At 48.8% G+C, this 24,303-nt stretch overlaps 3 protein-coding genes across 3 annotated transcripts; 2 read left to right on the top strand and 1 right to left on the bottom strand.

Moving 5' to 3' along the window:
- Positions 1–7,823: 7,823 nt before the first annotated feature.
- Positions 7,824–10,722, top strand: Pdw03_4296 (Small nucleolar ribonucleoprotein complex subunit, putative; the record flags this gene model as incomplete). Its single annotated transcript, XM_014675812.1, has 2 exons — positions 7,824–8,877; positions 8,945–10,722. 2 exons carry the CDS (start codon positions 7,824–7,826, stop codon positions 10,720–10,722), a joined length of 2,832 nt encoding a protein of 943 aa, XP_014531298.1.
- An 827-nt stretch (positions 10,723–11,549) lies between these two features.
- Positions 11,550–16,014, top strand: Pdw03_4295 (alcohol dehydrogenase zinc-type; the record flags this gene model as incomplete). The annotated part of the gene is made up of 12 exons (XM_066100705.1): positions 11,550–11,648; positions 11,735–11,959; positions 12,656–12,693; positions 12,757–12,906; positions 12,977–13,123; positions 13,200–13,296; positions 13,355–13,819; positions 13,879–14,000; positions 14,057–14,155; positions 14,422–14,522; positions 14,662–15,174; positions 15,314–16,014. 12 exons carry the CDS (start codon positions 11,550–11,552, stop codon positions 16,012–16,014), a joined length of 2,757 nt encoding a protein of 918 aa, XP_065956105.1.
- A 2,482-nt stretch (positions 16,015–18,496) lies between these two features.
- On the bottom strand, positions 18,497–21,252 carry Pdw03_4294 (putative LPXTG-motif cell wall anchor domain protein; the record flags this gene model as incomplete). The annotated part of the gene is made up of 4 exons (XM_014675816.2): positions 18,497–18,548; positions 18,601–18,737; positions 18,799–20,616; positions 20,743–21,252. The coding sequence occupies 4 exons, from the start codon at positions 21,250–21,252 to the stop codon at positions 18,497–18,499; spliced, it is 2,517 nt and encodes an 838-aa protein (XP_014531302.2).
- Between the last annotated feature and the right edge of the window lie 3,051 nt (positions 21,253–24,303).

Genomic DNA, 24,303 nt, shown 5'->3' with positions numbered 1-24,303 from the left:
CAGCCCATTTCCTACATTTTCATCTTAACACAGTTTCTTACATCTTACGTGGAATTCTTCGAAAAATTCCCATCACTGAATTTTCCCATCATAAAAGATAAACAAAGGAAAAAAAAAGGGATAACCAGGACCAAGAACCAACCGCGAGTTCCAGCCCCGAAAAAAGCTCCTGATCGACAAGTATTTTAGCTCTATCCTCAGCCAATGTTGGCTCGTCATCCAGCACCTTGGTTACTAGTGCTGCCATGGGCTGGGGTGGTTCTGCCTCTTACTCCGTGCGAAGCCTCCGATACGGTCGCGCGTCCCAGGGTCTCCTGCAGCCTGTGGGCGCTGACTGGTCCAGAAGCCTGGGATTGCCTTGGTGTTGACTTCATTTCGCGTGTTTGCGCATTCACGTACCTCAGCTAGGCTTTCCTAATTTGATAACGCGAGCCTCCTTTGTCTTGCATCTCACTCTGCGAGTCTATGTGGGGATATTTCCAAGGTTCGGTTTCCGGTCGCAAAAGCAGGTTCTCCGTAATTTGGGCCGACACGGTTCCCAATTCTCATCTTTTAGAATCGCGTCTGTAATTTGGTTTTCTTGTACGGAGTACACAGTATCACTTGACAACTCAATCCCTACGTAATCTGCCACCTGTGACACTACTGGTGATGCACTTGGATTTGTCCCCAGCTTCTCGACCCGAGATAAGGTTTGTAGACGTCTCGACTCATCAGGCTTAGCCGTGAGAATGCCACTTTTTTAACTGCGTGAATCATCCAGGTCAATCTCTGCCAATCATATGCCTATCACTCTACAGAATTGCGACTCGGAGATTTTCACAGTCTCCCCTTGCTCAGTCCCCTTACAATACACAAGTTCAATGAGAGCGCTCGGTAAGGCCCCCCCGGGACTCACGTCAGCCACTCAATTGATCGCATATCCACAAATTCAGAGATATCGATCATCATGCGACTCGGCCGTTTCTCAATGACATGTACAGAAAGTAAACGTACCCAATTGATCAGTCTATTCGATTCCGGAGTACGGAGCAATGCAGCTTGATATACGACAGCGCATAAGGCTCTAAATCTAGCACGGAGTAACTGGTGGATCCGTATGTTTCACTTGCTGAACTTGTTCTAGGAATGCAGTTCGAATCATTCGTTGACGCCTTTTCATTTAAACTGGAGTTGACAGTTGCCGAAGTAATGATCCCCCTATTGACAATGGAGTATTCCTGCCTCGTGCAAGACTGGCAGGGAAAGAAAGGGGGGGAGATGAGCGATGTTCATTAAAGGGTGCTGTCTGGACTGTACAACGTAGCAAAGCAAGGGACTCTCAAATGAGAAATCTGAATGGTAGACACGGCTATTATGTAGTATAATATGTAGAAGAAGATCACAAACACACTTGGCCTGCAAATTTGGATTCTTGTTGGAAACTCACATCTCATAGCATGCCAGGGACCTACGTTGTATCTTACCAGTTAACTTAATTGCCCAGGCTTTGGTAAAAAATAATGTGTGCTCAAGATAATTTTATGGATTACCTCTTCACTCTTAGTTACATGTCAGCTGCATGAGAGGAATACGCCTATGCCTCATACCTATGGAGGCCTTTTTACCTTGATGAGTCTGGCACGTTGTATTGCGTCAATCCAATTTAGATCCCACCCCCCCCTTATTCAAACACTCTAGGTAATTTTAGGCAAATGCCTACTTATTTGTGGACTTGTGAACTCTGGGATTCTAACTAATCTGTATATATTATCCATGTCAGTGGATAGCACTACGGAGTACAACATATGTGCCTAATTTTATACACTACTGTTGCCTTCTTGAGTAGTTCGCCCAAAATGGCGGGGATGACCTGTACAATACTACCCAGCAATAGGTAATAGTATCAAAGGACAACCATCGGGATTCTGTCACACCACCCATCCAAGTAAAAGCCTAATACCCCATACTCCGTCAAGTCTCCCAAATCATTCCCAAACAGCAACCTAGAGGAATCAATTGGACCTCAACGATCTTCGCAAAGGGAAAGGGGGCTCCGTGGGAAAACTAGGCCCATGCAGCAATACGTGGTCGCAATGGGGTATATCCCACTGCAGCCGCGCACAGTCTCAGGATCAAACTAGCACTTACTCATTAGAAGGTACTTTACATGTGCCCACAGACCTTGGCCGGATGGCTTGGAAACTAGTACCTGGCCGATGTGCTTCCGATGCGCCCAGCCGGCGCGGTACTGTACCTCCTGAAAGGGGGAAGAAAAGCCTTGCAAATCGGCATCTTGGTGATGGTGCCATTTTTGCCTCCTGACTCGTGACTCGCCTCATGTTTCAAGTACTGAGAGCATGAAGCCAATCTAGAGGATAAGTATAAGTTTACAGCGCGCGCATATGACGATTGGCATAATTTGAGTCTGACCCGACCTGACACGTCTATTGGCCCCAGACTCTTTTAGCTTCCCGTGGCGGATTAGATGCAATTTTGATCCATTTTTGGGGTGTGAGTTTGAACCTCTCTGTTATTTTAGTTATAGGCCATTGGCTCACCATGGTTTTTTAGATAGAGAGTTGCTTGTGATGTTGTAGAAGTGCTTGAGTCAATCCGAGGGGGTACGTGCTCCTTGTCTGTTCTCTGATTGGTAAGCAAAGTCTCGCTGGCAACCAGCAATACAAGGTAAGTCTTCAAGGAAGTGTTCACCTGTCTATGCATGAGAAAAACTTAAATGGCCTGCCATTGGTTTCCCCGGTGGCTGCAAGATCTTGCCGGGTGCGGTATATCGACGTGGTGTCCCTTACTCATGACCCTGCAAATCAAGAGACAGTGATGTAACACTTCGAGTTCCCTCCACGTTGCTTAGTTCACTTGCAGCCCCCGATGTGCATCTTTCTTCCAGCAAGGGGAAGCTCCTTCCGCTATACATTTTGGAGCTAGTTACTACACAGGGAGCTCATCCATGGAGGAGGCGTCCAGCCATCATCTCGAATTTCTGTTCCCAAGGTGGACAGCGGTGTGGGTTAGTCATCGGGTTTATCTCCAAATCATGTACCAACCATGATGTACTCCGTACTCCGTAAGGAGTACATCCTTCACATTAAGCTGATGTGTAGGGTGGTCATTGCCAAGTGGATACTACGTGCACTCTACACACGCAATACAAGCACTATCCGATTCAAACTTGACAACCATCCCATATCGAAACTTTGCATCCTCTGTACTCTGTACGGAGTATTTGGAGACCAGCTCCCGAGACTTGCAGTAGTCTACACAAAACACCCTGGTAATCAGACAGCCCACAGAAAAACCCAACAAAGAACCCGATAAAAACGTAAGTGTGGGATCCGATCTTTTTTTTTTCTCGCCTCGCAGATGGATCCATCCCCAAATTAATGCTCTCACACACCCACTGAACCATGGAATCATCGCAAATTTCAAGTACACATTACCCGTGGACGTAGCCAAAGCTCCACCTTCAACGACGGTCATCCCAGGCCCGTGCCGGGGTATATCAACCATGGTACCACGGGGTATTTGCAAAAGGCCGAAATCTTCACCGCTTTTTTTTTCCTCTTCACCGTCTGGTGTCCATTGCGACATGGTTCGAATGTACAACATACAACATACGTGTACATGTAGGTGTACCAGTTCATGTTCTTTTCTGCCCCGCTATATTCGATGAATTCCCGCTCTACCGTCCTTCTAGATGCGAGAAGAAAGAAGTGGCGGGCTTGTGGCTGTTGTCGGATAGTGCGGATACCGCATGTTGTATGCAAAAAGTTGTTGACCTTTGTGGCTCTGTCCTCAGATAGGGTTCTCATATATGAAGGGACGGAGGGCTTTTAGTGGCTATGATCATCTATCGCTACAATTGCTAGGTAAAATTTGAACCTTCAAAACTGTTGAGAAGTCTCTGAAGCCATTCAAACTAAAACTACTGTCTAGAGACTCAGGTAGATTTAATCCCGGGGACTCTTCGGGGTTGTACATCGTAGCGAAATTCCACCTACAATTACATTTTATATCTGTGCGATCTGTTCGTATCGGGCAAAAAAAAAAAAAATGCCTTCTTGACCGGTGAAAGATTGGTATTTCATGGCCCCTCTGCGGGGAGTTATAGAAATGTCACAAAGGTTTTTCTGCGTTTAGTGGAAAAGGTTCCACTATGTTGTACACAGGTTTTTTTTTTCCTTCTTCTTGATCCTTTAGATGCAGGAGTTTCCTAGGTAGTTGACGAGGTGCATGAAGTTCTTTCGAGATGCTCGTACAACATAAACCCTTCAACTAGGATAAAGCGGTGCGTCGGACTTAAGACCTAATTTCCGATCATTGAAATTACCTCTATAGGATAGTTCTTCACATGTCTCTGTAGTAATTCTTCCTCTAGACGTGCTCACAGGCATGTTTTTTAAAGGCTGTCATGAATCAATTCTTTGACCTCGCATCGTACCGAATCTTGAGAATCCTGAAGCTCCACCGGGAATAAAGACGACGTCAATGATCATATTTTCAACTACGCGGACCGGATCGGAGATTCGAGACAACATGGTGTCTTTGGGAATGGTTTAACATACAACACACACAGCTTGACTTGGGGGCAGCGGAGGCTCAATCCATGGTTAGGCTGTTTTTTTTTTTTTCTCATTCCCTAATTCCCCGCTCCTTTAGCTTTCTTTCAATTCAATTTGAAATTGCCACAGTGTCTCTCATGATCAGACCATATTTACAAGAACCACAGGATGACCTCTCATTATACCAAATTGGTCCAATTCGTTCAATTGACATACTCTATCCAAAATTTGTTCCCTAGCAAGAGTTCTTCGAGATAGCAAAGGTAATTGAAGTTGTAAGGCTGTTACACCGCTAAACCTGACCGGGTTTAGAGCAAAAAACAGAGTGGAGCTTACCCGTGGTGTAAGGAAAGAAAAAAAAGGTCCCACTTTGAAGCTTTGCAACATACAACATACAATTTCCATGTACCGGTTACTGTACGGAGTACAACCTGCTAATACAAATACCTCAAAGTCTGTCCGAAAGAGGATAAATTGGTTCGTTGCCTTGTCCCGAGTACGGAGTACTTTACGGAGCACTTTACGGAGTATGTTGTACGGAGTACACGATATCTGAATGCGGACCTTTTGAACTCAATCTTAACAAACACTTGAGATTTTCCTGAGAATACGAAAGTACTCTCTTACCTTGGTGGTACTCAGCACAGTTTTAGTCTATGCCGTCATTTCTATGTTGGAGGCTCGCGTCCCACACTTCTCGCTTTCTGTGCACGTTAGCTTTAGAGTGCCATCTACTAAAAAGATGTGCGAGCTGGTTCAAAATCTCTTTCTTCTCTCCATAAAAATTTCAAAACACGGAAACTAGTTGTTTTTCCTTCGACAGTGGGCCTAGTACAACATAGAGGCACATGTGGTCGGCTGCTCGGTGACTTTTTTCAATGAGATAAAGTGCTTTTCATCTTCGCGCGAATCCCAGCAAATTCTATACCACTTCGGATTTTGTTAATATGTTTGTACTGTTGACCGGGTCCCTTTTTTTATATCCGAGGCATATCCAAACACTGGGCTAGATACGCTTGGTCTTACTAAGTAGGGACCAATGGTGAAGGTGCGATGAAAGCGAAATTGAGACTAGCCGGGAAGGAAACCATAGAAGCTCACTAGCCCTGTCGATGACCTCGCCATCTCCGGCGCAGCAGGACACGATTCCACGATGCGCAACTAGGAGATACTGGCCTCTCAAATAAGATCTTTCATGTCGCCTAGGTACGGAGTACAATGTATGGTGCATAACAGACTATCAGGTCTGCTGAAAAGGTCCACAGTGGACAGGATGTCCTTAAAAGGTCGCGGTCCATCTCAGCTGGATACAATACGCACATGTGAACCCAGCTTGCACCAGTCTCGTATGGGGAGAAAAAGCACAAACAGACGAGAAACGATCTAATCCAGTTTGATGAGCTGGGGTTGCGGGCAATTCCCTCCAAAGCCAACCCAAAGTCCGGAGGGATCAACAGACCAAAGGCTACGTTGTACTGAAAAAACAACGCGAACCTGATCGACCAATTTAATGAAATGACAGAACAGGTGTACCTACAACATATGTTCCCTGACATCAGCAACCCCAAGCCAACTATTGATCCAATGCGCCCGACGCTGGGTTCTAGCCTATGCTGACAGGGGTGTTTTCAATAGCCACCCCCGCAGCGGTTGCCTGTAACCAAGTGGAATCCCGCCATGCAACTCTCACAATTAAGGCTATTTCCCCTTGAAATCGCATCTATCAGGACGGCATGAAAATACAACACACTCGAGATTGCGCAAGACTCAAGGTTGATTTGAACTGCTTCATCGGCCCCTCCAGATGTCAGACACCCGTCTGTCCGAGGTCGCCTGATCCCGATTTTGATTCGAGATCATCCAATGACGAAGTGCCAGTCCCTCTCGGCCCCCTTTATCTTTTACTTTATCTTTTAGCTCGATCACACTCATCCAGTGATATGTTGTCATGGCGATTAGATGTGGGTTATCTACTGCAGAGCTAAGTACCGCCATGGCCTATCAGAGTGTTCATCTGCAAGTATCCCAAGAGTCCGATACATGGGCAAGTATAACAGGTTGCCCTCCAATCAGTCATTACGGACTACAACAAGCTAAAGATGCTGGTTGCTTCTGACGTGGCAGCCTGTCAATAGATCGTCTCTCTCTGCCCTCTGTCAAGGGAGATTCTGAAAGGGGCCCGTCGCACCCATTCACGATTGCACGTTACTATTGGTTGTAGACTGCATTGCTCGTGGCGCAATTGCGCCTACTCGTGCTGACACATTCAGCCGAGTCTGCATTTTTGGGGCAGATTTCCCGCTGGCCCCTTACATCTGGCATGGTAATCACTATATATGGCCTCGGGGAACACAATGCATTTCATGGCACGCCACTGAAATTTAAAACTGGGCTACAGCCCGAGGGTTTTAGTTTGCACTGACGAAACTTGCTCGGGTTACCAGTGGTGCCGCTGCACACCCCTGATCCAGACTGCAACACGACCCTGTCAGGTTGCTGATTGGTAACTGCTTCCCGATAGCCAAATGGATGGATGGCTGAGATATTGGCCACTTCTTACCGGTTGATCAATTTGCAATTCACTCGTATCTTTCTGTGACGGTGAGCTGTAGGAGGGAATTCAAAGATATCCCTCAAACATTCGTGGTGTTGCACAAACACAACGTTGAGTAAGGGGCATTGTATGTATAGTGGTATTTGTATATGTGATCTTTGAATTGATGGCCACATTGTGTCAATCTCGTCCCGTACATGCGTATACTTCAACGTTGAATTTGAGGCCTTTGACATGCACCTTGGTACTCATCGACTTCAAGAAACACTCAAATTTCAACTTAGACCCCCAAATTCTGCTATTAGCACACCGGATTGACGGAACAGTCGGAGCCACTGATATATATCATTTTTTTTGTTTGCTCTTCTCATGGTCGTTCTTGGCCATGTTCTGGGCTTGATTTGTAAGACATCATGATGTTCGATGTCCACACGTGATCTCGGGGAAACATACCCGACTAATCAAGATATTCCGGCCGCTAAAAATTATCTACAGAAAAAAAAAGCGGTAGCGCAACTGTCACAAGGAAAGCTTTGGCACCACGTTATAATCACCCCTTTGTGTTTTAGAGATGACTGTCTAAAGGCTGCTTTTAAAGCCTGAGCCGAGCTATTCCTGAATTGATCTTCAGCACCCCCGTTTCTGATTTGCACACCGTTCAAAACCATCCGAAACGAGCTCTCTGGCTTCGAAGCCCAACATCTTCAATCATGGACATCCACCGTTGTCGTTTCGTTTCTTATAACCCACAGGCGATCAATGCACTTGCATTCTCGCATCCCCCATCAGCAGATCTAGCTGGACGTGGCGTACCCACCCTCCGACTCGCGATCGGTCGAGCGAACGGTGATATTGAAATATGGAACCCGATGCGCGGTGCCTGGTTCCAGGAGACTGTGATGCGTGGAGGCAAGGATAGAAGCATTGAAGGACTTGTATGGACTTTGGATCCCCAAGAGGATGGGCCCGATGGGACCAAGTTACCAGGAAAGCTGCGCCTGTTCAGCATTGGATACTCTACGGCCGTCACCGAATGGGATCTTGAGAATGGCCGCCCACTGCGCCACTCCAGTGGAAACTATGGAGAGATCTGGTGTCTTGCTGCGCAGCCTCGCTGGCAGGCGACCAAGGGCAAGGATGGAAAGGTGCTTCCTCCCGCCGAGGGCGAGCACACGGGTCAGCACCTCGCCGCAGGATGTGCGGATGGGTCAATTGTCATCTTGTCCACCGCCGACAACGAGCTCAAATTCCTCCGCCTGATGCGTCCTTCAACGAAAAGAGCACGCGTCCTGAGCGTTACCTTCCAGAACCGCAACACTATCGTCGCGGGTTATGCTGACAGTTCTATCCGTCTCTTTGATATCCGCACTGGTCAGATGCTGCGCACAATCTCTCTTGGCAAAGGTCCCACTGGTGGCCCGAAGGAATTGTTGGTTTGGTCTGTGAAATGTCTGCCAGATGGCACGATCGTTTCTGGTGACTCGGCTGGTGAAATTCGGTTCTGGGATGCGAAGAACTATTCTCTCGTTCAACGGATACAGGGCCATCTCGCGGATACTCTTGATATCGCAGTGAGTGCCAATGGAGACACTGTTGTCAGTGGCGGTGCGGACCAGAGGACTGTCGTTTACCGCAAGAAGGAGGGCGAGAAGGGCGACAAGAAGGGTCGCTGGGCTGAGATCATGCATCGTCGCTACCACACCCACGACGTCAAGACATTCGCTGTCTACGAGACTAAGGATATCAGTATCGCTGTGTCTGGAGGTTTGTCACCTCGACCCACTTTGGATTTGAGGTGTTGTATAGCAATGCTAACATATTTTGTTCAAAGGTCCCGATGCGACACCGGTCGTCCTTCCTCTTCGCGAATTTGGAAAAGAACACCACCGCAAGCTTTCGAGTCTCCCGCAGATTCCCCAGCTCACCTCCGCACCGTCCTCTCGTTTGGTTATGAGTTTCTGGGACAGAGAAGTGAGCTTGTGGCGTGTGTCTCGAGGCCCTGCGTCTTTGCATGATAATATCGATGGCCAACGGCATAGGCTAGTTGGTAAGGTTCTGATCCAGGGCGAGGAAAACATCTCATCGGCGATGCTGTCCTCAGATGGCAAGACGCTCGCTGTTGCAACCATTTCTGAGGTCAAGCTCTTTTCTCTTCGCCGCCGAAAGGGTGATGAGAAGGGTGCTCTGCGAATCCAGAAGATTGACGTACCCAAGGTGCTCTCCGATGAAGGTGCTCGCCTTGTGACCATTTCCCCCGACGGCCGATGGCTTTCAATTGTTCGCCCCAACAGCGACATCTACATGGCTAGAATCCAGCCAGCCTCAGTATCTAATGAGAAGCCTCAAGTGGTGCCGCAGTTTGCAAAGCTTAAGAGAGCCACCCGTCATGTACGGCATGAAAAGGCATCCCACGGAACACTGGGTGACTACGAAAGGACGATACGATCTGTGGTGTTTTCAGACGATAGCAAGGTTTTGGCGAGTGGCGACATATCTGGTTGTGTCGACACCTGGGTACTGGGCACAGCGACAGGACCCGCGAACGGTGCGATCAAACGTAGCGGAACATCTGAGTCCGACGATGATTCATCCGATGATGAGGACGAGGACGTTGTGATCGAAGGCGAGCGCTGGACTACCGCTGCCACTGAATCACCAATTCCTCGTATGAAATCCGGCATCACTTTGTTGTCCTTCCGTCCCAAGTCTGCCCCCACACAAAAGCTTCTGGTCAATGCCACGCACCAGTCTGGTGAATATCGGCTGATGGTACTCACAAGTGAGCATCAACTCATCGAATTTGATGCTCGGAATGGTAAATTGTCCGACTGGTCTAGACGCAATCCCAAGGCATACCTCCCTGCAGAGTTCCGAGGCGTTAAGGATCGAGCTATGGGCTGCGTGTGGGACCTCTTTGAGGGCCGCGAGCGCCTTTGGCTTTACGGAGCTTCATGGTTGTGGATGTTTGATCTGCTTCAAGACTTCCCCTCCCCTGAGGAGGCTGAAGCTGGATCTGAAGAGGGCAAGTCCGCGGTTCAGCTTGCCAAGGCATCGAAGCGCAAGCGCGAAGCCCTCGACGACGACGAAGTCGAGCGGAGGAAACACAACACCGGTGCCGGTGATCGAATCCCTCATTCACAGATGGATGTCCACTTTGGCACCAAGGTCCGCAAGATCATCGGCAGCGATGAATCGCAGGGAGAATGGATCTCGCTGGACAAGGAACGTCCCCGTGTTGCAGGTGAAGATGACGAGGCCTACGAGTATGACGAGACTTTTGCAGCCAACAATGAGACAACCCTCGCCTGTCTACGACGGGGAGATGGAAATGCGGTCGAAGTTGAAACTCCACAGAAGGGATCACGAAAGAGCGCTGGCGATACCCCGAAAACGCAGCTGGTGGAGGTCAACGGTACCTCGGCTCAGCCTACACGCCGGTGGTGGCACACCTACAAATACCGTGATATCCTCGGCATCGTACCTCTCAACCCCTTGTCGGATGACGGTTCCGACGATCAGAGCCCGAGTGGGATGCTGGAAGTCGCAGTGGTGGAGCGACCTATGTGGGACGTTGAACTCCCCGGTCGTTACGTGAAGGACTACGAGTGAAGGAGAGGGATGTGAAGGGGCTTTCTGTATAAAAAAAAAATTAGAATGCAGCTGATCCAGACATGTAATTTGGTCATTGGGGCACATTTGGAGGAGCGCATGTTACCGGCGCCTTATGTACAGGGATTCTGAATTGATGATTTACCCAAAACAAGTTGCCCATACCTAGTGGACTTTCGTAATTCTCCGATCTAGACATGTCAACAGGTCAACGGAAGTACAAACTCGTGACTAACGAAGCTCGGAACTTCGAAGGTTTGAGACGGCGATCCAGAACCAGCGCGGGGCCTTGGGCAGAGTGACTTGAGCCCCCGACTCCCTTGACTTTTGAAAACCTCTGTACACCCTGAGATCTTTCTGAAAAGGCCTTGACCCCGCTGCCCTGTTGTCTCCGAGAATCCCGAACTTCCTTCCGATCCGCTTTTGTCGACTTATCGCCCACACGTCAGCTCCAGGGCTGTGAAGTCCACCGACAACATCCTCCTCCTTCCCTAGACCCTCTGCAATGGCCAGGGACACTTTGTCATAAATCGAGAAACCTGTCAGAACCTCAAGTCTCAAAAATTTCATTAAGAAGGTCTACAGCAGGGCTACAGCATAGGTCCTCCTACGTCGAAAGCCAGGGCGGGGCCAACTGCTCCATATCGAAGGAAGCAGACAAGCACTCTGCCCCTTTTCAATAACCGGACCGCATATGCCCTCTAGATTCACGTGTCAGCTTCTCAGCTACTTCGAACTCACCTTTCAGGACTTCGGCTGCCATCTCAGATCTCCACAAAAACGCATCCTACACTTTGTCCAACTATAACCGCATAACTACAGCCACCATGGGCCTATCATACAACGTTTACCTGACTGCCAACAAGATCTTTGGTTGCAAGGGATGTAAGACTCATCTGGCAGACTTTAATGATATCATGAGTCGGGTACGGGAATCCATCCAATTCGATTCCTCCTACACACTTCTTGCCTGAAATAGCCTGTTGCTGACCCATGACTTTCGACTCCCTAGAACTTCCGAGGCCAGCACGGGAAAGCATACCTCTTCAATAAAGTCGTCAACGTCACGCAAGGCGAACCTGTAGAGCGCAGCATGACGACAGGTCGACATGTCGTGCGCGACATCGCCTGCAGACAATGCAAGGAAACGGTAGGATGGAAGTACGACAAGGCATTTGAGAACAGTGAGAAATACAAGGAGGGCAAATTCATCCTCGAGGAGGAACTATTCTGTGTCGTTTGTTAGTTGGAAGGGAGACTTCCCTCCACTCGTGCGATGGCCCTCATGTGTGTTGATCTTGATCTTCGATTTGTGCACATGATAGGCCGGCTTTCGGTTTTATTATAAGAGTGGGATTGCATTTTCAGACTGATTCCTGCTTGTTTCGTTTTCTCTTCCTCGGCTTTGGTGTTTACGAAAGGCGTTACAAAGGAGTATATCCTTTTCTTTGTTCGGTTTCTTTGGGCCCGATGAAACCGGAACTAGCTATGCATTTGCAGGGCAGGACTTGGGTTCCAGTCAGCTTTTTGTGATGCGTTTTTTTGGAATGTCGTTTGACGATTCATCTCTCTTCCGCGTAGCATCCATCTTCCAAAAGAGTTGATGGTTTGCTCGGAGTAGTGTCTAAAACTTCCTGGCAGCTATTCTGTCTATATCCACAAACCCATACAGCAGATAGAACTAAACCTTACTGGCAACGCAGCCATCTCCATTGATATCTTATTTACATCTTATTTCCGGCGCTTTCAGTGGAGATCAACCACTCTAGGTGGGCATAGTGTACCAGCCCCACCAGGTGATTCGCACAGAAGTCCGAAACTGGAGAAATTAGTCAATCTATTTCTTCTTGGCCTGTTCAGATCCGTCTGCAATCAGATCATTCGATATTGAAGAAATTTGGCTTGAGATATCTACTTTCGTTGCACGGAGTAGCAAAGACCAACTCCGACTTCCCCCACCAAACCCTCGAAGTAGGTATCATACTTCAACTGCCGGATTTCTCTGTGAAAATATTGAAAACTGACCATCGTCAGGATGACTTCTACTCCCTCGGATTCTGCTATGATGCAGGCAGTCGTGTTTCATGGCCCCTACAAGGTTGCTATTGAGCAGAGGCCTATTCCCAAAGTGCAGAACCCGGAGGATATTGTAGTCAAGGTGGGATATACTGCGCTATGTGGAAGGTGGGATTGTTCTATACACTTTTTACGAAAAGACCATCAGTGCTAATTACTGAATTTTTTTTTTTAATAGTGAGTTGCACATGTTCCGTGGTGTGGAGCCTGCAGGAACAGGATTCATCATGGGCCATGAGTTTGTGGGTGAGGTCGTTGAGATGGGCAGTGCCGTCCGGACTCTCCAAAGGGGTGACCGAGTCGTCACTGCATTTACTACTTCTTGGTAAGTGGCATGCTCATTAGATTCCCTGTTTGCAATGAAACTGTACGGGCGTTGCGCTGACATCATATCATGATAGCGGCGAATGCTTCTACTGCAAGCAAGGGTGGTCTTCTCGGTGTGAAAAGAACAGTCTTTTTGGATGTGACAGCTTAGATGGTGGACAGGCTGAATATGTGGGGTTTCTCAGGATACCATGGCTTTTGCTCTACATGCTGAGATAAGACTACACAGGCCCGAATCCCGAATGCTGACGGTTCCGTCATGAAGGCCCCCCAGGGCGTTGACGAGAAGTATCTGGTGCTCATGGGAGACATCTTCCCCACAGGCTGGTTTGCAGCCAACAATGCATTCAAGAATTCGACCCCCGAACAGATTGCTGAACAAACAGTCGTTCTGATTGGATGTGGACCTGTCGGTCTCTGTGCGCTCATCAATGCTCTGGAGTACAAGCCCAAGCATATCTTGGCGGTTGACTCGGTCCCGTCGAGACTGGAGCTTGCCAAGTCGCTCGGTGCTGAGCCGTGGAATTTCCAGTTGGACCGGGCTGGTCTAGACAAGCGTGTTCAGGAGCTGACAAATGGACGTGGTGCCGATGCTGTCATCGAAGTTGTCGGGTTGAGTCCTGCCTTGCGTACTGGCTTCGAACTTCTGCGGCCTTGGGGAACTCTTAGCAGTGTTGGTGTCCACAATGGAGAGGTAATTCGATCAGAATTTTTTTGGGGGGGTTTTGGTTGTGTCGCTAATGAGGTACTTAGATTCCTTGGGACGGCAATGATGCCTATTCCAAAAACCTCACTGTCCAGATGGGGCGATGCCCTGTTCGGTCCGTTGCTCCTCGGGCTTTGGAGGTGCTCAAGAGAAACCAACATAAGCTTGGGTAAGTGTGTGGTTAGTGTATACACAACTGAGATGTGAGTGCTAACCAGTAAATAGCTTCATGACGGAGAAGATCATGCCGCTTTCGCAGGCCGTGGAGGGCTATGACCTATTTCATAAGATGCAGGTCCAAAAGGTGATATTCCAGGCTTCTCAGTAGGGAAGATGTATATTACCAAGTAAATAATAAATGTGTACGGAGTAGAAGAGTAGAAATAAGAAAATACATCCATCCCATGTCTCTTCCCCCCCCCCCCCCCCAAAAAAAAGAGGCAGATTTTCATACTCGGCTTCTCCGCTTAAAAGCAAAACATCTCTGCCCTCACCACCACTTGAACTTCACTCTTTCACCATCTCCCGTCTCTCCTCACCTTCTTCCCTGTCTTCCTCTCCTCCTTCTCCTCTTCCCTTTCTCTCATCAGGTGCTTTTCCTATTTTATCTTTCTTCCTACCCCCTCTCTTAATCCGAGATTCTGCCGTTTTCCCCTCCCATCCATTTCTCCACTTCCTATCTCCCTCTTCTGTGAGTCCTCACTTTTTCCAGCTTGGATCCTATTTCACAAGTTGCCTTACTGGAGAATTTGCGCATAGTTGCGTGTCTTGTGCGCATTTCTTTCTGCCCAAAATATAAAACTGACCTTTGCCACTGTTTGAGTGTGAAGTCTCTACCGTCCGCATCTCGCGACCGTACGGCCTTAAAAGAAACCTTCTCTTCCGCCACTCACTTGACCCTTACAAACCGCTGAACCGTTTCTCCAACTTCCATCGATTACGGACAAAAATGGATTCTACCGAGATTCAGCAAACCACCGTTGTGGACGAGCCCATGACCGACAACTTCAACGACAACCTCGCCGACCAGGGTGACCTTGAGGCCCCCCTCAAAACTGAGGAGGATTATGCTGTCGCTGAGTTGACTCTGCGTGCTATTGTTTCCTCTAAGGAAGCCGGTGTGATCATCGGCAAGGCTGGCAAGAACGTTGCCGATCTCCGCGATGAGACCGGTGTCAAGGCCGGTGTGAGCAAGGTAGTTCCCGGTGTCCATGACCGTGTCCTGACTGTCACCGGTCAATTGCGCTCTCTTGCTCGCGCCTATGCGATCGTGGCAAAGGGTCTTTTGGAGGGTGCCCCGCAGATGGGCATGGGCGGCATTGTCTCTAACAATGGGACCCACCGTAAGTGATATCCATTTTTTTTTTTGGTCGCCCTCGAATTTTGATTGGGGCTCGTTCTGCTGTATGGGAAATTGAATGAACCTATATCGAGAGTTTGAAAATTCTCATTCTGATTTGAGCTTGTTCTAACTTTCTCCAGCCATTCGCCTTCTGATCTCCCACAACCAGATGGGTACCATCATTGGACGACAGGGTCTGAAGATCAAGCACATTCAGGATGCATCGGGTGTTCGGATGGTTGCGCAGAAGGAAATGCTCCCCCAATCCACAGAGCGCATTGTCGAGGTCCAGGGTACCCCTGAGGGCATCGAGAAGGCCATCTGGGAAATCGGCAAGTGTCTGCTTGACGACTGGCAACGTGGCACCGGTACTGTTCTTTACAACCCCGCCGTGCGCGCTTCTCTCAGCGGCTCGCAGCCGCTCAACAGCAACCCCCCGGCTGGAAATGGTTACCAGAACAACGCCAACAGCCGCCAGTACAACCGCACCGGCAACGGCGCCGACTTCAGCGACGGCAGCTATAACCGCCGGTCCAACTCCGACGCTGGAAACCGCGGCTACCCCCAGGTTACAGAAGATGGCGAAGAGATCCAGACCCAGAACATCAGCATCCCTGCGGACATGGTTGGATGCATCATTGGCCGTGGTGGAACCAAGATCACAGAGATTCGCCGAAGTTCTGGCGCTCGGATTTCGATCGCCAAGGCTCCTCATGATGAGACCGGCGAGCGCATGTTCACCATCATGGGAAGTGCTCAGGCTAACGAAAAGGCCCTGTACCTTCTCTATGAGAACCTGGAAGCCGAGAAGACTCGCCGCAGCCAGCTTCCCCAGGAGTAAACTCCGGGGGATGATCCCTGGTATGTGTATGTGTGTGCGGATGAGACGGTCCTAGCAGGACTCCTTTGTGTTCTCTGACCTTACGACTTCCTTGGAGACTTGTCGGTCACGATCAGCGGCGGTCATGTGCTAGCGCTTCTTTAATTTCCTTTCTATTCCTCTATTTCGTTCCAAATGCTTTAGGTCTTCTTTCTCTCTTGATCTTCTTACTCGGCTCTTTTTCTGAGGTTCTAGCCTCACCACGCGTCGCTCTTATTCACACACACACACCAAAAAAAAGGCAAAAGTTCACTGCGATGCACGGAGGGTACACATGCGTATTAGATACCAAGTCTGTGTGGTCTTCATTGACCAATTGTGCGTTGAATTGAATCGCAATTCGAATGACCCTCAATCCTAACCCTCAACTTTGTCAATCACAAACATCCTCACACCTCCATTCCCTCCCTCGCTTCCCCACATCCAGCTGACCTTTCACCGTGATGTTCCTAATCCGTCTTTATCCCGATTCCTGAACCACAGACCTCTCCGCTCACCATCCCAGTCTCTACCTCCTCCTTGTCCTTGTCATCGTTCCACCTTGTGCGCCACCCGTCCGTAGCTTACGGCGTATATTGATCCTTGTCTTTCCTCCACTCTTATCTCCTCGACTTCTGTACCCCGTTCTCGTTCTCTTCCTATCCCTGACTTACTGCGATGCTACCACCTTTTATCAATCCTACCCTCTCCTTACTGTGGTGTATCTTGACCCCTAAAAATGAAACCTCGAAATAATAAAAAAAACGCTTCTTGTCTCCTACCTACCCTTCTTCGATGTGTCTTTCTGGAATATGAATATCGAGTGTGAGATGTTCATAGGACATTGCCATTATCTGAATCTCATACAACACTCCAGAGAGGAAGTGGGTTCTTATTACATATCCTCTGCAGATGGACTAGCCGATTTATCCAGTACTGTATTTGTGTGGATGGATGGTTTGTCCAACTAATCCTTGTTAAGACCACGGCAGCTGGTGAGATGTCCGCAACTTCTGCTATCCTACAACCTGCAATGTAGGTGACGGTGAAACTGCCGCCTCGGGAAATGAACGGCTCCTAGTGAGAAATACAGAGCATGTACTGAGCTCTTGACAAAATCAGCGACGGGTGGAAAGGTAGCGATAAGTACTGTTCCCTTGGTAGTCTCGGTTCTCTGCAACATATGCCCAGCAGGAACCCCCCAGGTATGTCTTGAGAGATATGATCGTGGTTCGCCATGAGGAACCGATGGAGGCCCATCCGAACCACAACTGAAAATGAAGCACAGAGATAGGTGTACCAGGTCGAGCATCTGTCCTTGGGGAGAAAGAACACGCTCATGAAGACGATGGCTTGAAGAGAGACAAGATCTCGACGCGTTGCGATATCCCCTGCAGGTGCCTGCTTTTCTGCAGAGGTGATGAGTTGACCGCTGGTCACCCAAAACTGGGAACTATGAAAGGGACAGTTTGAATCATTGGAAAATTGTGGGGGTTGGAGTCCTTTCACAATCTAGTCCTCGGCTTGAAGGACAATTGCCTGCGGGGGGAGAGAGAGAGGGAAGAGGCAAGCAATAAGTGCTTATACCCGTTGAAAGCCGAGGCGGAAATACAGTGGACCACCACGCTCCATACAAAGTACGTGTTGTCTAAGATTTGAATCTTGCTTTTCTGGCTTTTCGTCATTTGAATCTTCTCCCCGTTCTTGTTTCTCGAGTGACTGCTTTGATCGGTGCAATCAATCTTGCATGCTTACAATGGTAGGACGGGATGAAAACAGGACGGAAGTTGTGAGTGACCTACGTGAGAGATATCCGTATGCTAAGACAATGCCGTGATAGACATGCTGTCACAGACCTTGACCAAGGCATTGTGGGACAGGGGGATCAAGATGACCCGTTTAATCAACAAAGGTTGTTTCGATGAGCTCTAAGGCGAAAGTAGAGCGCATTACAGGATTTGAGTGTCTGTATTACTAGAAGCAAGAAAGTTGTCAAGAAAGCTCTTGAAGATCTCATTTCATTCCATTCAATCGTTATGTAAATACTCCTCTGGGACTCACGGACAAAAGAGATAAGAGAAAAGACCAGCCTGCGGGCAACAGACCTAGATACAAACACGTGCCCGCAAAAAGTGGGCGCGACAAAGGAATGAAGATGAAAAAAGAAAGGAAAGACAAGGAAAGACAAGGTGACATGAAACCCGTAGGGCGGAATACACAAATGAAAAAGTGCCACCTGGTAGAGTTTTATGAACAAGAGACACCGCCAATGGTAGGTTCTGTACAAGAATTTAAAAATCCACCAGTAGACATGTTGATGGTCTGCGGTGGTGAGATGGTGGATTTTGGCTGTGAGGGGGTAATCCTCGCAGACAGATATCACACCGAGAGATGTAGACATAGAATAGGAAGGATAATGTGCTGGCAGCGTGTTGGGTGTAATTTCTTCTCAAATCAAATGCAATCAAATGCACAGAGGAGATTCGTTAGGGTGCATAGAGTAATGCTGTGTGGAACTGTGGACAGGAGGTCAAACCTCGAATTGCCACGGTGACTGGTGAGACATGCCTATAACAAGCAAAGTTTTTTCGAAAGATGGAACGAGAACGCCGATATCGAAGCGGATGTCCGAAAGAAACAGGATCAGATGCGGGGTCGCTGCGTGAAGAAGTTGAAGGTGACGTAGCCGGACATGATATCGACGGCTGGCATGCATGGATGATATGAGGGGTGTGGACATTAATCAATGCTGTCGTCGAGGCTTACATTGTTGGGGGTGGCCGGGGCACGGTTTCGCAGACCAAATCTCCGTGCTCCCAAGCTGTTCGTTCGCAGTCGTGGAGGTTGGATTGGTGTGTAGCTGGTTGCCATCTTGCTCGATGGAGTCGAGATCCGGGTTTGGGAAGGTTCCAGTTGAGACGAACGCAGACCTTCTTCGACAGGAGATCCATGTAAATTGTTGGAAGAGAAGCTGGGCGTGAGGCCGTACCGGCGAGACCCAGCCTGGATGTTGGAGCGGGATGTCGCAGGAGGGTACGTAGCAGGGTTCAAGTAGCTTCGGCGGAAGGAGAGACTGGATGAGAGAGTCGGTGTCCGAGGTTGTGCAAACTGCACCTGCGGCTGAGGGACTTGGGAGGGTTGGTATTGTGGGGAGCGAGGGGGGTATCCGAAGCCGCTCTGGTCCTGCTGCATACCGGAAATGGAGCGGGACAAAGTGTGACCTTGGGAGAATCGTTGCCGAGGAGAGGGTATGGCTTGCGTCGGAAGTGAGATACCAACCTCTGTATTGGCTCTGGAGACCGAGGGACTAGGTGGGCTTTCAGTCCCTCCGTTCTCCTCGCCAATTGTCAGCCTGCGGCTGCGGAGGGAACTCGGCATGCGATTGAGACGACTGGCTGGCATAGACATGCCGGGAGATTGGGTTGGACTCTGTTTCACATCTGTCGTGTTTCCAGGGCTGGAATTGGCCATGGACACTCGACGTGCATCAAGGCGACTGGAGATACGAGTCGTGCTATGGCGCCGTTCAACTCCTTCAGGCTCCAGGCTCGCATTTCGCTGATACAGTGGTATCGACAAGCGAGCAACCCCGGTGCCATTCGATAATTGGGGCTGCACGCCTGTCTCGCGGCTCGACAAAAGTCGGGTATTCTTTAGTTGCTCATCCGTCAAGGCTAGGCAGAGTTCGGTCAGGCTGCGGCACACACTGTCCGCTTTGCGGCGAGCATGTCGTTCAGGTGAGGTGTATCCATTCACAACAGAAGCGGTGCCCGACGGAGCGGTATTGACGCCCAACGCGGTGGAAAGGTTTAGAGCATCGGTAATAGTCGCTTCAAGGGAGGTGTACACGTCACCGCTCAAGACAACTTTAGCCTTGGCCAGTGCGGATTGCAGAATCGGATGCACCGGGCTATGTTCCGTCTCTGCTGTTGAGTCGCTGACTTTGCGGCGTTGTTTCGGTGGGGAGGATAAGGTGGTAGTGGCCGTGTTTGCCGTCCGCGGTCTCTCATTGGTAGGGGTGTACATCGCCGCTGAAGACGATGGAGGTAGCTTCCCAGTCATTTCCAGCTTCTTGATCCGATCTTTGAGATCATCCAATTCGTCCCAGACAGTGGATGGGGCCGTGGTGGACAAGGTCGACTCGGTTCCATCAGCGCGCGATCGGTCTGTATCGGCGCGCGGTCGCCCAGTCACCTCCGAGGCAGACGGTTGCCGACTGGTTCTGATTGTAGACAGTCCCGAAAGGCGATTGTTGCGCGGATCGTTTAGAGAGGAGCGGCGCTCTTTCTCCTCAGCAGCAGAAGGTGTGCGCGGTGAAGATTCTGGGCTTGTGCGGCTGAAGCGGCTTCGTGGAACGCCGACAACGGATCGCGCACCAGATCCCAAGCTGCTGTAGCGGAAGCGACTTGGGTCGTCCAGAGGATGGGTGGATGACGCCGGAGTGTGGAGGGAGCTGTAGGGAGTAGCGGGGGAATCGGATTGGAAATGCAAGGGGTTGTCGAGATGGCTATATCGCTGATCGGGTGAGGGAGTTGGTTCAGTCGTTGGCGACCGTAAGCTTTGGCTAGAATAACCAAGCCGTGACTAGTCCATATGTTCTTGTTAGCTATTGGGGAAGTCGCAAGAAAGAGTTATGCGGATGCCACGGTCGATGCATGCCAGAGCGATCTGGAATGCGACCGGCTCAAGGCCTGTGTTGTTCTCGCTTACCCGTCTAAAATCCGAGCGACCTATCGAGTCGCGACGGGCAGAATCGGTTCTCGCAATATTTAGGAACACATCCTCGTTCTTTGGGCGGCCCTCGTCCATCGAGGACTTGTCCTCGATCCCCCGATGTGTACCATTTAGCGGGCCGTTTAGAAAGCGAGGATTGTCATTTAGGGTTCTGGTCGCTCCAGAATCAGCCAGACTTGATGGCATGGTTCTCTTCACATCAGGGCGATCTTGATGTGATTCGTCTTGTCTGGGCCTCTTCGGGGCATAAGGGGATTCAGAAGCTCGGGGGCTGGGTGAGCTGAAGCTTAGGACGGAGCGCCGGGCGCGGTGCAATAAGGAGCGTTTGGTGGTTAGATTGAGTGTTTCATCTGTGGGGCCATCGAAGCGAGTGTGCAATGACGAAGAACGCGAGTGAGGAAAATGTCGGGATTGTTGGAAATGCTGGTCGTGGTCATAGTCACGCTGATCGACCTGGTGCAAATGGTCACGGGGACCTGCAGCCATTGTGTACCTCTGTACGTGGTACAGAGTACACAGAGTACGGTAAAGTACTTACTATGTACGGAGTAGTGCCTTTGGTGTGAAGTATTCCTAGAACAATTCTGGGGAAACTTAGAATTGTATAGTTCCGACAGATTGGAAATATGCACAGTTCATAGTCATTGCAGGATGTCAGTAAGGACTTGTGGACTTGACCTGTCAGAATATTGGCGGGTATACACTGTGGGAAAATTTCAATAGTGACGAACCCTTTTCTATTTTAATAATTGCTCTGGCTTTGAGTCTTGACAAGGTGACTTGGCCTATGTAGGCCCGATTTGCTGGATTATACTCCGTACTAAGTAGGCGCTAGTAGTCTCCAGGGCTATTCTATGTTGTATGTCAAATCCGATGTCTACATCCCTAGGTACCTCACATGCTGTTGGAGATGCAGACTTTGTCACAAAGAAGACCGCGGAGAAGGAAAATGGGAAAAACGAAAAGGAAAAAACACAGAGCTTTTGAACCATGGTTCAATCAGCGAAGACCATGGTTACTTGTCAAATTGAAATTGACTACTTGTTTCACAACAAACTGCTCTGCTCTATTCGGGGTGTTCTCCATAAACATGTAAACAGGCATAGCTTGGTCTATGACATCTACAGAAAGTTACGGAGGACTCCGTAATTCTTGATGAAATGCATGTATAGTTGGGACATCTGGCAAACCACACGACCTACTCTGACATAGAACCATTCCACTGCTCCCTTGCCCTAGGATCCCTGTCAACCTTGAACTAGAAGAACTTTGAACGATAGCGAGAAGGGGGAAATGCGCTTCTATCTACAGCGTTTTTGCCTCTATTGACAAAATAGGGATATCAGCTTGAATGCGTTGGCCAACGTTCTATTCTGATGCGCTGCCTTCGATTCCCATCAGAACATTCAAAAACAAAGCGAGCCGCTTTGGAAAAAAATTCTCCGGGCGCAAGTTGGTGGTCCTTGCTATTGATGATCTTGCTTCCAAGGGTCAATTAAGTAGCGAGGATTGCTTTTGTTTATCACTAGACCATATACCTAGGTGGGCTACACGCAGTACTCGGAGAAGATATAAGCAAGGCCAGGCTAATAAAGGGGGCTTATTTAGTGATCTATGTCCTTGTGCGGAGGGTGGAGTACTTTTGCCTATCTTTTTAAGGAGTACGGAGCAGTCTCGCCATCATCACTTAGTCTGGAATCCCACAGAACGCCTCGTCTAGATCCATGTCCTCTGCACAGTGATCCAGTTGAATCCTTGAACCAGGCACTGCCACCTCCCGGGCTAGCCAGTGCGTGGCAAATCCTTTGTTACGGGCATAATGTCGCAATCCCTCCGGAGTACATACATCTGAGGCATACATTTGGGACAGAATTAGCGGACCAACTCGGTACCTTGTTTGGATCGATCAGCAAACACCCATTTATTTGTGGAATACTCCGGAGACCTCGATTTTGCAGCGACCGGGAGTAAACTGTGTAATTTTCTGTCCGTACATGTCTCCATTCTCAACGATGAGACGAGGAGTTGACCGGTAAAGAGTCATTTGATTGAACAAACTGACCTATGCTACACACCTATGGAAAGGGTCTGTCGAGTCTGAAATACAAGAAAACCAGAGCTTATGTTGTACGCTGCTCAGATCGCAATTCAGGACTTGTTTGAACCCCCCCTTCCCCCAAAAAAACCAAAAAGCGAGTTCACGGTGAAACATCTAGGATCTTCTCAGAATTGATCAAGAGCGTCAGCGGAAGGGGGTCCATCCGTCTAGAACTCTACTCAAAACCCGATTGTTTTACGGAGTCCCAATATCTGGGAATCTCCTCTCCAGACTCGGTACATCACAAACTGAAGATCCAGTTTCAGGACACGACCACCCACGTGGAAAAGATCGACCAAATCTTCCCCGAAACCAGAGTGGATAGCCTCAAAAACTCTCCTCAGCCTCCATGGAGACATACCCCCGGCCGTTGGTATCAGCTATCTGCATCTGGACATCGGCGATAATGAACTAAAATAGATTAACACCTTCATGTTTGGAGACCTTGAACACGATCCCGCGATGCCAGAACCCACTAGTTTGCCACTAGTGTCAACTTGGCGTGTTTCATACAGCGCCAAACCCAGATCCATGGGGTTTCAAGTTGTGCCTTCTCCTCTTGACATCATCCAATCAAACATCTTTTTATGTTCCTCTCTTAGGGCCCCCCCAACCGTTGAGTGGGCCAATGGTATCATGTTCACATCATAGATCAGCCAGCCCACCGAATATATTTGCTATATTGTAACTATCTTCAGGGAGTCTATCTAACATGGAAGAAAGAAAAAAAAAATTAAAAAGCCGAAAAAAAAAACCCTCTTACGGAGTTCTGTATTCCGAGAGACGGTTAAAGTGAATTTGGAATTGATCGAATCGAGACATCGGGTTACTACAGCACATCTCCACCATATCCCGTCCCCATGTCTTTCCCCCCTGGTCATCTCGCCGTTTGTCCATAACTATGTGTAATAAACAGTTGCACGGGGATTGTCAATCTTATCCAACGTGAAGGAACAGAACTCAGCAGTGGGACTATGTGGGACCTCAGTACGGAGGATTATCTTGCGTAGAAAAAGCAGTCGGATGAAAATACCTGTAACATTGTAGAAAAAATAATACACTAAGGTGGGAAGAGGCACACCCTCGAGCCTCTCATTTACCTTGGTTTGACGCCGACTAAACATTCCAGCGGCTAAAATTAGAGCAGCACATTTAATTGGGTTTTCTCCCAACATAACTCTCCCCTCTTTTTTTCTTTTTTCTTTTTTTTCTTTTGGTAATGTACGGAGTACGTTATGTTACAAAATGTACTGCCATCCATCTCTAAATAAAACCACAAAGGGTCCAAAACCCGTATACTCTTCTTTTTTCTTTTTCTCCCTTTCGCCTTTCAACCTTCTCTTTTTTTGATCCTTTTCCCTGGAGGAACCGCTTTGATTCTATACACTTTCCAATCCTATACACGTCGGATTCCTTTTTTCTTTTTTTTTTTTTTCTTT

The sequence above is a fragment of the Penicillium digitatum genome, chromosome 1, assembly GCF_016767815.1.
Source record: "Penicillium digitatum chromosome 1, complete sequence".
NCBI lineage: Eukaryota > Fungi > Ascomycota > Eurotiomycetes > Eurotiales > Aspergillaceae > Penicillium > Penicillium digitatum.
Note: the sequence above shows the minus strand (reverse complement) of the source record. Positions and strands in the feature narration are given on the sequence as shown.